The 12,124-nt window shown below is 40.9% G+C and overlaps 1 protein-coding gene across 5 annotated transcripts in view; it reads left to right on the top strand.

Annotated features, from left to right (window-relative positions):
• The window catches only part of LOC131955118 (serine/threonine-protein kinase ATR), a 57,116-nt gene that overhangs the window by 16,768 nt on the left and 28,224 nt on the right, over positions 1 to 12,124 (top strand). For all 5 annotated transcript variants that reach the window (XM_059319120.1, XM_059319111.1, XM_059319097.1 and 2 more), the window contains 18 exons: positions 512 to 649; positions 723 to 819; positions 1,376 to 1,450; positions 2,989 to 3,105; positions 4,898 to 4,996; positions 5,090 to 5,191; positions 5,781 to 5,876; positions 6,074 to 6,154; positions 6,303 to 6,395; positions 6,475 to 6,560; positions 6,923 to 6,994; positions 7,122 to 7,241; positions 7,595 to 7,699; positions 8,847 to 8,961; positions 9,593 to 9,661; positions 9,767 to 9,855; positions 10,764 to 10,899; positions 11,510 to 11,637. In XM_059319120.1, coding sequence (XP_059175103.1) covers positions 512 to 649; positions 723 to 819; positions 1,376 to 1,450; positions 2,989 to 3,105; positions 4,898 to 4,996; positions 5,090 to 5,191; positions 5,781 to 5,876; positions 6,074 to 6,154; positions 6,303 to 6,395; positions 6,475 to 6,560; positions 6,923 to 6,994; positions 7,122 to 7,241; positions 7,595 to 7,699; positions 8,847 to 8,961; positions 9,593 to 9,661; positions 9,767 to 9,855; positions 10,764 to 10,899; positions 11,510 to 11,637 — 1,818 coding nt within the window. The remainder of the gene's footprint in view (positions 1 to 511; positions 650 to 722; positions 820 to 1,375; positions 1,451 to 2,988; positions 3,106 to 4,897; positions 4,997 to 5,089; positions 5,192 to 5,780; positions 5,877 to 6,073; positions 6,155 to 6,302; positions 6,396 to 6,474; positions 6,561 to 6,922; positions 6,995 to 7,121; positions 7,242 to 7,594; positions 7,700 to 8,846; positions 8,962 to 9,592; positions 9,662 to 9,766; positions 9,856 to 10,763; positions 10,900 to 11,509; positions 11,638 to 12,124) is intronic.

The following is a 12,124-nucleotide window of genomic DNA, read 5'->3' as shown; positions in this document are numbered from 1 at the left end:
AATTTTTTTAAGTTTAGGCTGAGAATATCGTATTGTGTAGTCTACATTTCATAGCGTACATAGCTCTCAATCATATTTGAATGAAATAGTTCATTTTTTAAAATTCTAAACTCGGAAGATGATATCATCAGTTTTGTGCTCTTTTTTTTATTTAGTGTAAACAATAAGCGACGTCATTGTTAAATGCGTTCTTGTCCCAAGTTTAAACACTTTTCCAGTTGCATAAATAATACTGTTTCTCTACATTCGAATACGCCTTTATTTTTTATTTTTCTTCTTTAAATAAAATTGTGGTTATACATTTAAAACATCTAACATATTATTTTCAACAAAAGTCCGTATAAAGGTATCCATATATCGCTGCCGATTCTGACGTGATGTCCGGCGAAAATATTTTGCGGACAGAGAGAGAGAAGAGCGCACATGGCCTTTTATATATTAGGATTGCGATAATTCAATTGAATTCAATTCATAAAATAAAATAATAAATGATCCTGTTTGAATCTGACAGTTGCCTTTTGGACCATATTCTAGAAACAGCACAGGAAGGGTCAGCCAGCCTGGTGTGGACAAGACTCAAAACTATTGCTGATCAATGTAGTCAGCAGTACCTCCCTCAAGTTATTTTAGCCATTGGTCAATTTGGAAGGCAAGTTTTATTATATCAGAATCCCAAGTGTTTGACCTTGCTTGTAATCTGACACAAAAATCTTGACCTGCAGGTTGGTTGAAGGTGAACTTCTAGAGTCTGCTGTTATCTCCCTTTTAAAACTCCGATTTAATCCCAGCATGTCAGTTGCTGCTGTAGCATTGGAGCAAGTAAGCAGCTTTTTTGTAGCTGACAACCCTACATTAGTTTTTGTTGCTGACAACCCTACATTAGTTTAAGTTGCTGACAACCTTACATTAGTTTTTGTAGCTGACAACCCTACATTAGTTTTTGTAGCTGACAACCCTACATTAGTTTTTGTAGCTGACAACCCTACATTAGTTTTAGTTGCTGACAACCCTACATTAGTTACATTAGTTTTTGTAGCTGACAACCCTACATTAGTTTTTGTAGCTGACAACCCTACATTAGTTTTTGTAGCTGACAACCCTACATTAGTTTTAGTTGCTGACAACCTTACATTAGTTTTAGTTGCTGACAACCCAACGTTTTTGTAGCTGACAATCCTGCATTAGTTTTAGTTGCTGACAACCTTACATTAGTTTTTGTTGCTGACAACCCTACATTAGTTTTAGTTGCTGACAACCTTACATTAGTTTTTGTAGCTGACAATCCTGCATTAGTTTTAGTTGCTGACAACCTTACATTAGTTTTAGAACTTGAAATGTAAATGTATGAAGTAATGTTCAATACTATCTGAACCAGTTACAGAGAATAGCCAATGACAAGAAAGAATCAATGCAACTAATTTATGCACGTTTCAAGCCAGCCATATACAAGGTAGTTTTTCTTTCATGCCACTGGGATTTGGTTGTACTACTGTGATATGGTTGCTAGGGTTGTACTATTGTGATAAGGTTGCTAGGGTTGTACTATTGTGATATGGTTGCTAGGGTTGTACTACTGTGATAAGGTTGCTAGGGTTGTACTACTGTGATAAGGTTGCTAGGGTTGTACTATTGTGATATGGTTGCGAGGGTTGTACTATTGTGATATGGTTGCGAGGGTTGTACTATTGTGATATGGTTGCGAGGGTTGTACTACTGTGATATGGTTGCGAGGGTTGTACTACTGTGATAAGGTTGCTAGGGTTGTACTATTGTGATATGGTTGCTAGGGTTGTACTACTGTGATAAGGTTGCTAGGGTTGTACTACTGTGATAAGGTTGCTAGGGTTGTACTATTGTGATATGGTTGCGAGGGTTGTACTATTGTGATATGGTTGCAAGGGTTGTACTACTGTGATATGGTTGCGAGGGTTGTACTATTGTGATATGGTTGCGAGGGTTGTACTACTGTGATATGGTTGCGAGGGTTGTACTACTGTGATATGGTTGCAAGGGTTGTACTACTGTGATAAGGTTGCTAGGGTTGTACTACTGTGATATGGTTGCGAGGGTTGTACTATTGTGATATGGTTGCGAGGGTTGTACTATTGTGATATGGTTGCGAGGGTTGTACTACTGTGATATGGTTGCGAGGGTTGTACTACTGTGATATGGTTGCAAGGGTTGTACTACTGTGATAAGGTTGCTAGGGTTGTACTACTGTGATAAGGTTGCTAGGGTTGTACTATTGTGATATGGTTGCGAGGGTTGTACTATTGTGATATGGTTGCGAGGGTTGTACTATTGTGATATGGTTGCGAGGGTTGTACTACTGTGATATGGTTGCGAGGGTTGTACTACTGTGATATGGTTGCAAGGGTTGTACTACTGTGATAAGGTTGCTAGGGTTGTACTACTGTGATATGGTTGCGAGGGTTGTACTATTGTGATATGGTTGCGAGGGTTGTACTATTGTGATATGGTTGCTAGGGTTGTACTATTGTGATATGGTTGCGAGGGTTGTACTATTGTGATATGGTTGCGAGGGTTGTACTATTGTGATATGGTTGCAAGGGTTGTACTACTGTGATATGGTTGCGAGGGTTGTACTACTGTGATATGGTTGCGAGGGTTGTACTACTGTGATATGGTTGCGAGGGTTGTACTACTGTGATATGGTTGCAAGGGTTGTACTACTGTGATATGGTTGCGAGGTTTTGTCTACTGTGATATGGTTGCTAGGGTTGTACTACTGTGATATGGTTGCGAGGGTTGTACTACTGTGATATGGTTGCTAGGGTTGTACTACTGTGATATGGTTGCGAGGGTTGTACTACTGTGATATGGTTGCGAGGGTTGTACTACTGTGATATGGTTGCGAGGGTTGTACTACTGTGATATGGTTGCGAGGGTTGTACTACTGTGATATGGTTGCGAGGGTTGTACTACTACTAAAGCTGCAGGACTGATTTATCCCACCTAACTCCACAGTTTGTTGTAGAGGCTATCACTGCAGATGAGCAAACAACTGGAGGGATGAATGCAAAAACTATCCTGGTAGACGTTGCCAAGACATTTGAGTCAGAGAACCTTAAAGCCTTCATCCAGGTACATTGTCTTCACCCCAACATTCAGGTGTCTTCACCCCAACATCCAGGTACATTGTCTTCACCCCAACATCCAGGTACATTGGCTTCACCCCAACATTCAGGTACATTGTCTTCACCCCAACATCCAGGTACATTGTCTTCACCCCAACATCCAGGTACATTGTCTTCACCCCAACATCCAGGTACATTGGCTTCACCCCAACATCCAGGTACATTGTCTTTACCCCAACATCCAGGTACATTGTCTTTACCCCAACATCCAGGTGTCTTCACCCCAACATCCAGGTACATTGGCTTCACCCCAACATCCAGGTACATTGTCTTTACCCCAACATCCAGGTACATTGTCTTCACCCCAACATTCAGGTGTCTTCACCCCAACATCCAGGTACATTGGCTTCACCCCAACATCCAGGTACATTGGCTTCACCCCAACATCCAGGTGTCTTCACCCCAACATCCAGGTACATTGTCTTCACCCCAACATCCAGGTGTCTTCACCCCAATATCCAGGTACATTGTCTTCACCCCAACATCCAGGTACATTGTCTTCACCCCAACATCCAGGTACATTGGCTTCACCCCAACATCCAGGATTCTTCACCCCAACATCCAGGTACATTGTCTTCACCCCAACATCCAGGTACATTGTCTTCACCCCAACATCCAGGTACATTGTCTTCACCCCAACATCCAGGTACATTGTCTTCACCCCAACATCCAGGTACATTGTCTTCACCCCAACATCCAGGTACATTGTCTTCACCCCAACATCCAGGTACATTGTCTTCACCCCAACATCCAGGTACATTGTCTTCACCCCAACATCCAGGTACATTGTCTTCACCCCAACATCCAGGTACATTGGCTTCACCCCAACATCCAGGTACATTGGCTTCACCCCAACATCCAGGTACATTGTCTTTACCCCAACATCCAGGTACATTGTCTTTACCCCAACATCCAGGTACATTGGCTTCACCCCAACATCCAGGTACATTGGCTTCACCCCAACATCCAGGTACATTGTCTTTACCCCAACATCCAGGTACATTGGCTTCACCCCAACATCCAGGTACATTGGCTTCACCCCAACATTCAGGTGTCTTCACCCCAACATCCAGGTACATTGTCTTCACCCCAACATCCAGGTGTCTTCACCCCAACATCCAGGTACATTGGCTTCACCCCAACATCCAGGTGTCTTCACCCCAACATCCAGGTACATTGTCTTCACCCCAACATCCAGGTACATTGTCTTCACCCCAACATTCAGGTGTCTTCACCCCAACATCCAGGTACATTGGCTTCACCCCAACATTCAGGTGTCTTCACCCCAACATCCAGGTACATTGTCTTCACCCCAACATCCAGGTACATTGTCTTCACCCCAATATCCAGGTACATTGGCTTCACCCCAACATCCAGGTGTCTTCACCCCAACATCCAGGTACATTGTCTTCACCCCAACATCCAGGATTCTTCACCCCAACATCCAGGTACATTGTCTTCACCCCAACATCCAGGTACATTGTCTTCACCCCAACATCCAGGTGTCTTCACCCCAACATCCAGGTACATTGTCTTCACCCCAACATCCAGGTACATTGTCTTCACCCCAACATCCAGGTACATTGTCTTCACCCCAACATCCAGGTACATTGTCTTCACCCCAACATCCAGGTACATTGTCTTCACCCCGACATGAAATTTTCCTGATAAAATTATTTTATGTCCACACTAACTAGTTCAAATCATTGACAGTGTTATCATCCAAACTTTTCTTTCAGACAGGAGAGAAGTACATGCTGCCATTGTTAGTACAACGTGCATCTCCTGAAGCAACCAAAGTCATCAAACTACTGGCTGGCCAGCTGTCGTCCAGCACTGTAAGTTGTCACTACTTACAGGCCAGTTGTCACTAGTGTAATATCTAGATCCAGAACTGTTTGAGTTTAATGACAGGTTTTTGTTTATTCCAGAGCTACCACGCCCTTCTTATGGACAACACAAAGTACATCTTCTCCTTCATAGTTCGCTCGTGTCAAAAGGAAGAAATGGAAAAGGCATTGTTGTATCTACAGGTAAATACTTTTTCTCATTGCCACACTTAATGACTCAAAGCCACACCAAGTGTGTCAGAAAAGCCAGTTGCCAACATTTGACTGTTATGAGCAACTGTAAAGAGAAAAAAAAATGATACCGCTACAGCAAAATATTGCTCTGATTTGGCAAAAAATCTTACAAACCTTACCCATGTGCAACTTAGATTGCTAAATATACTTTAAAAGAAGTAAGTTTTCTGTCTAAGTATATCCAGAATTGTAATGTAATAATTAGAAAAAACTAAAAAAAAAAAGCAGTATAGAACACAGTATAAATAAACCGGGAGTGATCTTCCCTTAACTTTCTCAAATATTCTTATCTAACACCATGGGAGATTGGCACATCATAATATAGACATGATTTTTAATCTATTTTTAAATACTTAAACTTTTAAAAATAGAATAAAATCTCGTAGAAAAAAGAATTGCACATCAAGTATTTGTATAATAGTGCGGAATATCTTTGTACTTTATAAATTGATATGCTGAGGAAATAGACCCATGCAGAATTGAGATCAATGGTGGTCCGGCTTCAAGGTTCAGTTAACCTTTTCTGTGTTTTTTTCAGGATAAAACAGAATTTAGTCTGGGCAATCTCTTGCGTCTTGACTTTCAGAGGGTTCACAATGAATTGCTGGTGCATTTATCAACTCACTATCAGCAGGTAAGTAAGGGCTTCTTCAGGTGTGCTGTTAGGTGGTTGGTGTACAGGATGGTGATGGTGTACAAGTCAAAATGGTGATTAGATGCCAAGATGGTATCTGGTGTACAGGCTGGGGTGGTGGTGTACTTGTCATGTTGTTGGGATGATGTGGATATATTAAAGTAATTTGGAATAATTGAATTTTTTCTTTCTGACAGGTTTTTAATGGACTAAAGACAGTGGCCTCTCATGATGATCAGTATAAAGGATCAAAATCCATTCAAACTCCTGAGCAAATGGTGAAATGCATTTTAGACCATTTCATTTACACATTTGACCATGGCTACTGTGTTGTCCACTAGACATGACCATGGCTACTGTGTTGTCCACTAGACATGACCATGGCTACTGTGTATTCCACTAGACATGACAATCTTGTTGTTACAGGCTCAGTACCTAGAACCACGGCTCCTGGGCGTGCTGGCTTTCTTTGACTCTCAACTCATCAATTCCAACATCACACTGGAGGACAAAAAACTGGTATGTCATCATAGGAACATTGTCTTGTATCACTTATTTATCACCTACATGTAGAGTAATTTGTTCCAATTTTTGACAGGCTTTAAGAAGCTTGATCTCCATCATCCAGTTAATGGGATCAAGACACATTGGCTCAATCAGATACAAAGTCATGAACACGCTCAGGTTCTTATTCAGATAGTTCAATAAGTGTTGATATTCTTCCTGTCAGTGGCAGTTTGTTTCCTCTTTTTATGTTGCTTTCTGTATCCTATTTTCATGTCAGTGTTGATTTGTATTCTGTTTTCATCTGTACGTTTGTTTCACCCTGACAGTGTGGGTTGTCTTCACAATTGAGAGCAGTGTGTGACCTAAGACTGGCCTAGTGACCTAAGGCTGGGACAGTGACCTTAGACTGGCCCAGTGACATTAGACTGCCCCAGAACCCTAGACTGCCCCAGAACCCTAGACTGGCCTAATGACCTTAGGCTGGCCTAGTGACCTTAGACTGGCCTAGTGACCTTATATACTTGACTATTCTATTGCAGGCTGGGACTTAAGTACACAGACCCAGGCTTTGTGGAGATCTCTTGCAAGGCCTGGAGTTGTTTTGTTCACAGGTATGTCAGTATAAGATCTACTTAATGCTTTAATGTTGACTTATTTTTTCTTGTCTAGCTGATGTTTTAGTGTTGACACATTTGTCTACAGTAGCTAATAGAAACTAATTAAAAATATTTTGTTCAGTCTGGAGCTGTCGCTGTTGGGTGGGATGATGTCACAGATCATTGCTACACTTCTTCCACTGCTGCAAGTTTTACCTGTGCAGGTGGCAGAAATATTTAATTATCTTATTGTAGAAAACAGGTTTGTAATCAAATTTAAAAAAAAATTATTAGTTAATTTATAAAAAATTACTTTTTGAAAATGTAAATGCCTCAATAGTTGTACCAGAAATCTCTTAAAGAAGCATGTTTCTCCACTGATCACTATTTAATCTATAATAGTAAGGCTAAATCTATTGGAAGTGTCATGCTTGCCTTCATTATGTGTTTACAGTGTCATGTGTGACATTTACATCTGTTACCAGTAGCTTTAGGTCAACACTTTCATGAGATTTATTTTGTTTCAGGGTGGCTTTAGGTCAACACTTCCATGAGATTTATTTTGTTTCAGGGTGGCTTTAGGTCAACACTTCCATGAGATTTATTTTGTTTCAGGGTGGCTTTAGGTCAACACTTCCATGAGATTTATTTTCTACCAGACATAAAAGAACTGTCAGCTGTGCATGCAGTGTTGAGGCAAAGAGGAGAACATTCAGCCAGGTATTGTTTTAGTCAGCTGTAAAGGTGTCCAGCCAGGTGTTGTTTTAGTTAGCTGTAAAGGTGTCCAGCCAGGTGTTGTTTTAGTCAGCTGTAAAGGTGTCCAGCCAAGTGTTGTTTTAGTCAGCTGTAAAGGTGTCCAGCCAGGTGTTTTAGTCAACTGTAAAGGTGTCCAGCCAGGTATTGTTTAGTCAGCTGTAAAGGTGTCCAGCCAGGTGTTTTAGTCAACTGTAAAGGTGTCCAGCCAGGTATTGTTTTAGTCAGCTGTAAAGGTGTCCAGCCAGGTGTTGTTTTAGTCAACTGTAAAGGTGTCCAGCCAGGTGTTGTTTTAGTCAGCTGTAAAGTTGTCCAGCCAGGTGTTGTTTTAGTCAGCTGTAAAGGTGTCCAGCCAGGTGTTGTTTTAGTCAGCTGTAAAGGTGTCCAGCCAGGTGTTGTTTTAGTCAGCTGTAAAGGTGTCCAGCCAGGTATTGTTTTAGTCAGCTGTAAAGGTGTCCAGCCAGGTGTTGTTTTAGTCAGCTGTAAAGGTGTCCAGCCAGGTATTGTTTTAGTCAGCTGTAAAGGTGTCCAGCCAGGTGTTGTTTTAGTCAGCTGTAAAGGTGTCCAGCCAGGTGTTGTTTTAGTCAGCTGTGAAGGTGTCCAGCCAGGTATTGTTTTAGTCAGCTGTAAAGGTGTCCAGCCAGGTATTGTTTTAGTCAGCTGTAAAGGTGTCCAACCAGGTGTTGTTTTAGTCAGCTGTAAAGGTGTCCAGCCAGGTGTTGTTTTAGTCAGCTGTAAAGGTGTCCAGCCAGGTGTTGTTTTAGTCAGCTGTAAAGGTGTCCAGCCAGGTGTTGTTTTAGTTAGCTGTAAAGGTGTCCAGCCAGGTGTTGTTTTAGTCAGCTGTAAAGGTGTCCAGCCAGGTGTTTTAGTCAACTGTAAAGGTGTCCAGCCAGGTATTGTTTTAGTCAGCTGTAAAGGTGTCCAGCCAGGTGTTGTTTTAGTCAACTGTAAAGGTGTCCAGCCAGGTGTTGTTTTAGTTAGCTGTAAAGGTGTCCAGCCAGGTGTTGTTTTAGTCAACTGTAAAGGTGTCAATTAACCCATTGTATAAATGGCTTTTTTTAGCAGTGAAGATCTTAAGACAACATTAACCCATTCTATCAATGGCTTTTTTTAGCAGTGAAGATCTTAAGACAACATTAACCCATTCTATCAATGGCATACACCATGAGAGTCTAGATGTTAGAGCACATGCACTGTCAAAGCTGAGAAAAATTCTACGGGATAAGAGGGTATGATAAGTGTTTTTTTTTGTGTACATCTTTTATGTCTTTAGATTAGAACATGTTATATGTAAGTTAAAGACCTGCATACAGCTCAGCGATATTGTTCTGAAAAAAAAAAGAACAAAGAAAAAACCATTGTTCTGCTAAATAAGAAAAATTGCACTCTGGATTTTTATATATTTCAAAATGAAATTTTTAAAACCAGGAAAGTAATTTTGAAATTAATGCTTTCATAGCATTTTAAGAGTGAATAAAAAAAAAAGTGAAACATATCTAAAGAATAAAACTTCTAATTACATATCAAGTCAGAACACATAAAAGCAAGCCAAAGACTCCACACATTCATTTTAGCTTGAACTAATATGTAAATAAAAAATGAACATTATGAAAAAAGTTGTATAGTAGACACATATAGACTGTGTACATGTCATTTTATTTAAAACTCATTGACATTTTTTGTATCAGGTTTTTACAACTTAGCTACCATGCCTATACCTCATTGGTGTTTCAATTCCTGATTTGTAAATACTTTTTGTCATTGTGGTTGCAGGGAGTAGGTTTTTAGGATACATGTTTGTGTAGTGTATGGGGCTGCCGCTTATGATAGTTTCAATGATTGTGTGCTTGTGTGTTGCAGAAGGAACTGAGCAGCTTTGTGTTGAATAGTGAGACAGCAGAGCCTTTGCTGTCACAGTTGGTCTCAGCTGTAAGTCTTCACACATCGTTTTGTTCAAAATAACACACAGATTTAGCTCTGCACACCTTCCACTGTTTTAATGTTTCCTGCTAACAATTTAATTATATTTCTCAGCTTTTGATTGGCTGCCGTGAAACTGACTCGCACACCCAGCTGCTGTATGGCCAGTGTTTAGGAGAGTTGGGAGCCATTGATCCTGGAAGGTACTTTTTTCTCTACATGTTCCTTGTCTCTACATGTTCCCTGTCTCTACATGTTCCATGTCTCTACATGTTCCCTGTCCTCTGTCTCTACATGTTCCCTGCCCCCTGTCTCTACATGTTCCCTGTCCTCTGTCTCTACATGTTCCCTGTCTCTACATGTTCCCTGTCCTCTGTCTCTACATGTTCCCTGTCCTCTGTCTCTACATGTTCCCTGCCCCCTGTCTCTACATGTTCCCTGCCCCCTGTCTCTACATGTTCCCTGTCCTCTGTCTCTACATGTCCTCTGTCTCTACATGTTCCCTGTCCTCTGTCTCTACATGTTCCCTGTCTCTACATGTTCCCTGTCCTCTGTCTCTACATGTTCCCTGTCTCTACATGTTCCCTGTCCTCTGTCTCTACATGTTCCCTGTCTCTACATGTTCCCTGTCCTCTGTCTCTACATGTTCCCTGTCTCTACATGTTCCCTGTCTCTACATGTTCCCTGTCTCTACATGTTCCCTGTCCTCTGTCTCTACATGTTCCCTGTCTCTACATGTTCCCTGTCTCTACATGTTCCCTGTCTCTACATGTTCCCTGTCCTCTGTCTCTACATGTTCCCTGCCCCCTGTCTCTACATGTTCCCTGTCCCCTGTCTCTACATGTTCCCTGCCCTCTGTCTCTGCATGTTCCCTGTCTCTACATGTTCCTTGCCCTCTGTCTCTGCATGTTCCCTGCCCTCTGTCTCTACATGTTCCCTGCCCCCTGTATCTACATGTTCCCTGTCCCCTGTCTCTACATGTTCCCTGTCCTCGGTCTCTACATGTTCCCTGTCTCTACATGTTCCCTGTCTCTACATGTTCCCTGTCTCTACATGTTCCCTGTCTCTACACATTCCCTGCCAGTGGGTGTGATACCCTGTGATATTTCAGGTTAGATCTCATCAGTCAGCATCCAGAGAGCAAGTCTCTACAGTTCTGTGCTAGCATTGTTGAGGACAAGTTTGCTTTTGGTCTGATCAACATTGTTGTCAAGGCATTTCTGGCAGCCACAGAACCAAGAATCCAAGTAAGTTCCAAGCAGTTTAATTAACCCTTTACAGTCTGTCATTGACATGATTTTACTTTCTGTATGGCCAGATGGAAACACAATGCATGTTCAACCATGGCTTTTAAACTAAAATTATTTTATAATATGCTCACAAACTTATCTTAACCCAGTATTTCTGGCGTCTGTGAAGAAACTAAAAGATAATGTTTCACGTTCTCAAATGAGCTGGGCAGAAACTGCAAGCAATAAATGATATTAGTAAAATAACACGTTTCTGAAATTCCCAACTTTCAACCATAATTATTTAATATTGTCATGTATCTCTTGGGGTAGGGGGATGACATTTCTGAATGAGGAGAAAACAGGGTTTTAGATTTGTAACATGACAGTGTTAAGGCCCTGTATGTAACAGTGGCAGTTTTTTATAAGCATATTATTAAATAACAAGTAAAGTGGTAAACTGAATAGCAAATATGTATTGCAAAAAATGTCTTGCCATTACACATTTCTATAGCCTGATTCTACTGAGAGTGCTATCCCAACCCTGCTGTTATGTACAAATGTACAAAAAAGTTTATGGGAGTTTGCTGCCTTTTGTCCTGTATAGATGTTTGTATTAACTGTATAGGATTGTGCTGCCTTTGCCTTGCAAGAGTTGCTGAACATCTACAAGATCCATCAGTCTGGTACAAATAAACTATGGACCAGTTTCACAGAAGACATGCAGGAAATCTTGATTCCCCTCCTTAGTAGCAAGTAAGTTGCCCACGTCTGAAAGAATTAGAAGCATTAAAATAGAATTATTTTTTAATGCAGTTTTAAAAATACACGTCATTGAAATTTTCTATTAGAAGCATATTTGAAACAAACTTTTAAAAAAAGTTTTTACATGCATGGGTAGTCTAAACATGGGATGAATTTTTTTTTTTAAATCTCCTTGTTTTTATAAGCTTTTATTTATACTGCTGTCTTTCTGTTTTTCTGTCAGATTATGGTTAATCTTGTAACTCAATTTTAATAACAGAACTATGGATAACTTATACTGTGATAGTAAAAGGTCTCTAGTTTAGATCGTGGTTTGGACTAGGCTAAAGTCCCTGAGTCCATCCAGCTTTGTTGGGCACCTGACTTGGCATAGTGCTCTCCACACCATCCCTTCATATGCTGAGGTCATAGTGCTGACCACACCATCCCTTCATATGCTGAGGTCATAGTGCTGACCACACCATCCCTTCATATGCTG

Source organism: Physella acuta, unplaced genomic scaffold (assembly GCF_028476545.2).
Source record: "Physella acuta isolate Inbredline_101_S28 unplaced genomic scaffold, ASM2847654v3 ptg000079l, whole genome shotgun sequence".
Classification (NCBI taxonomy): Eukaryota; Metazoa; Mollusca; class Gastropoda; family Physidae; genus Physella; species Physella acuta.
This window is presented reverse-complemented; position numbering and strand designations above follow the sequence as displayed.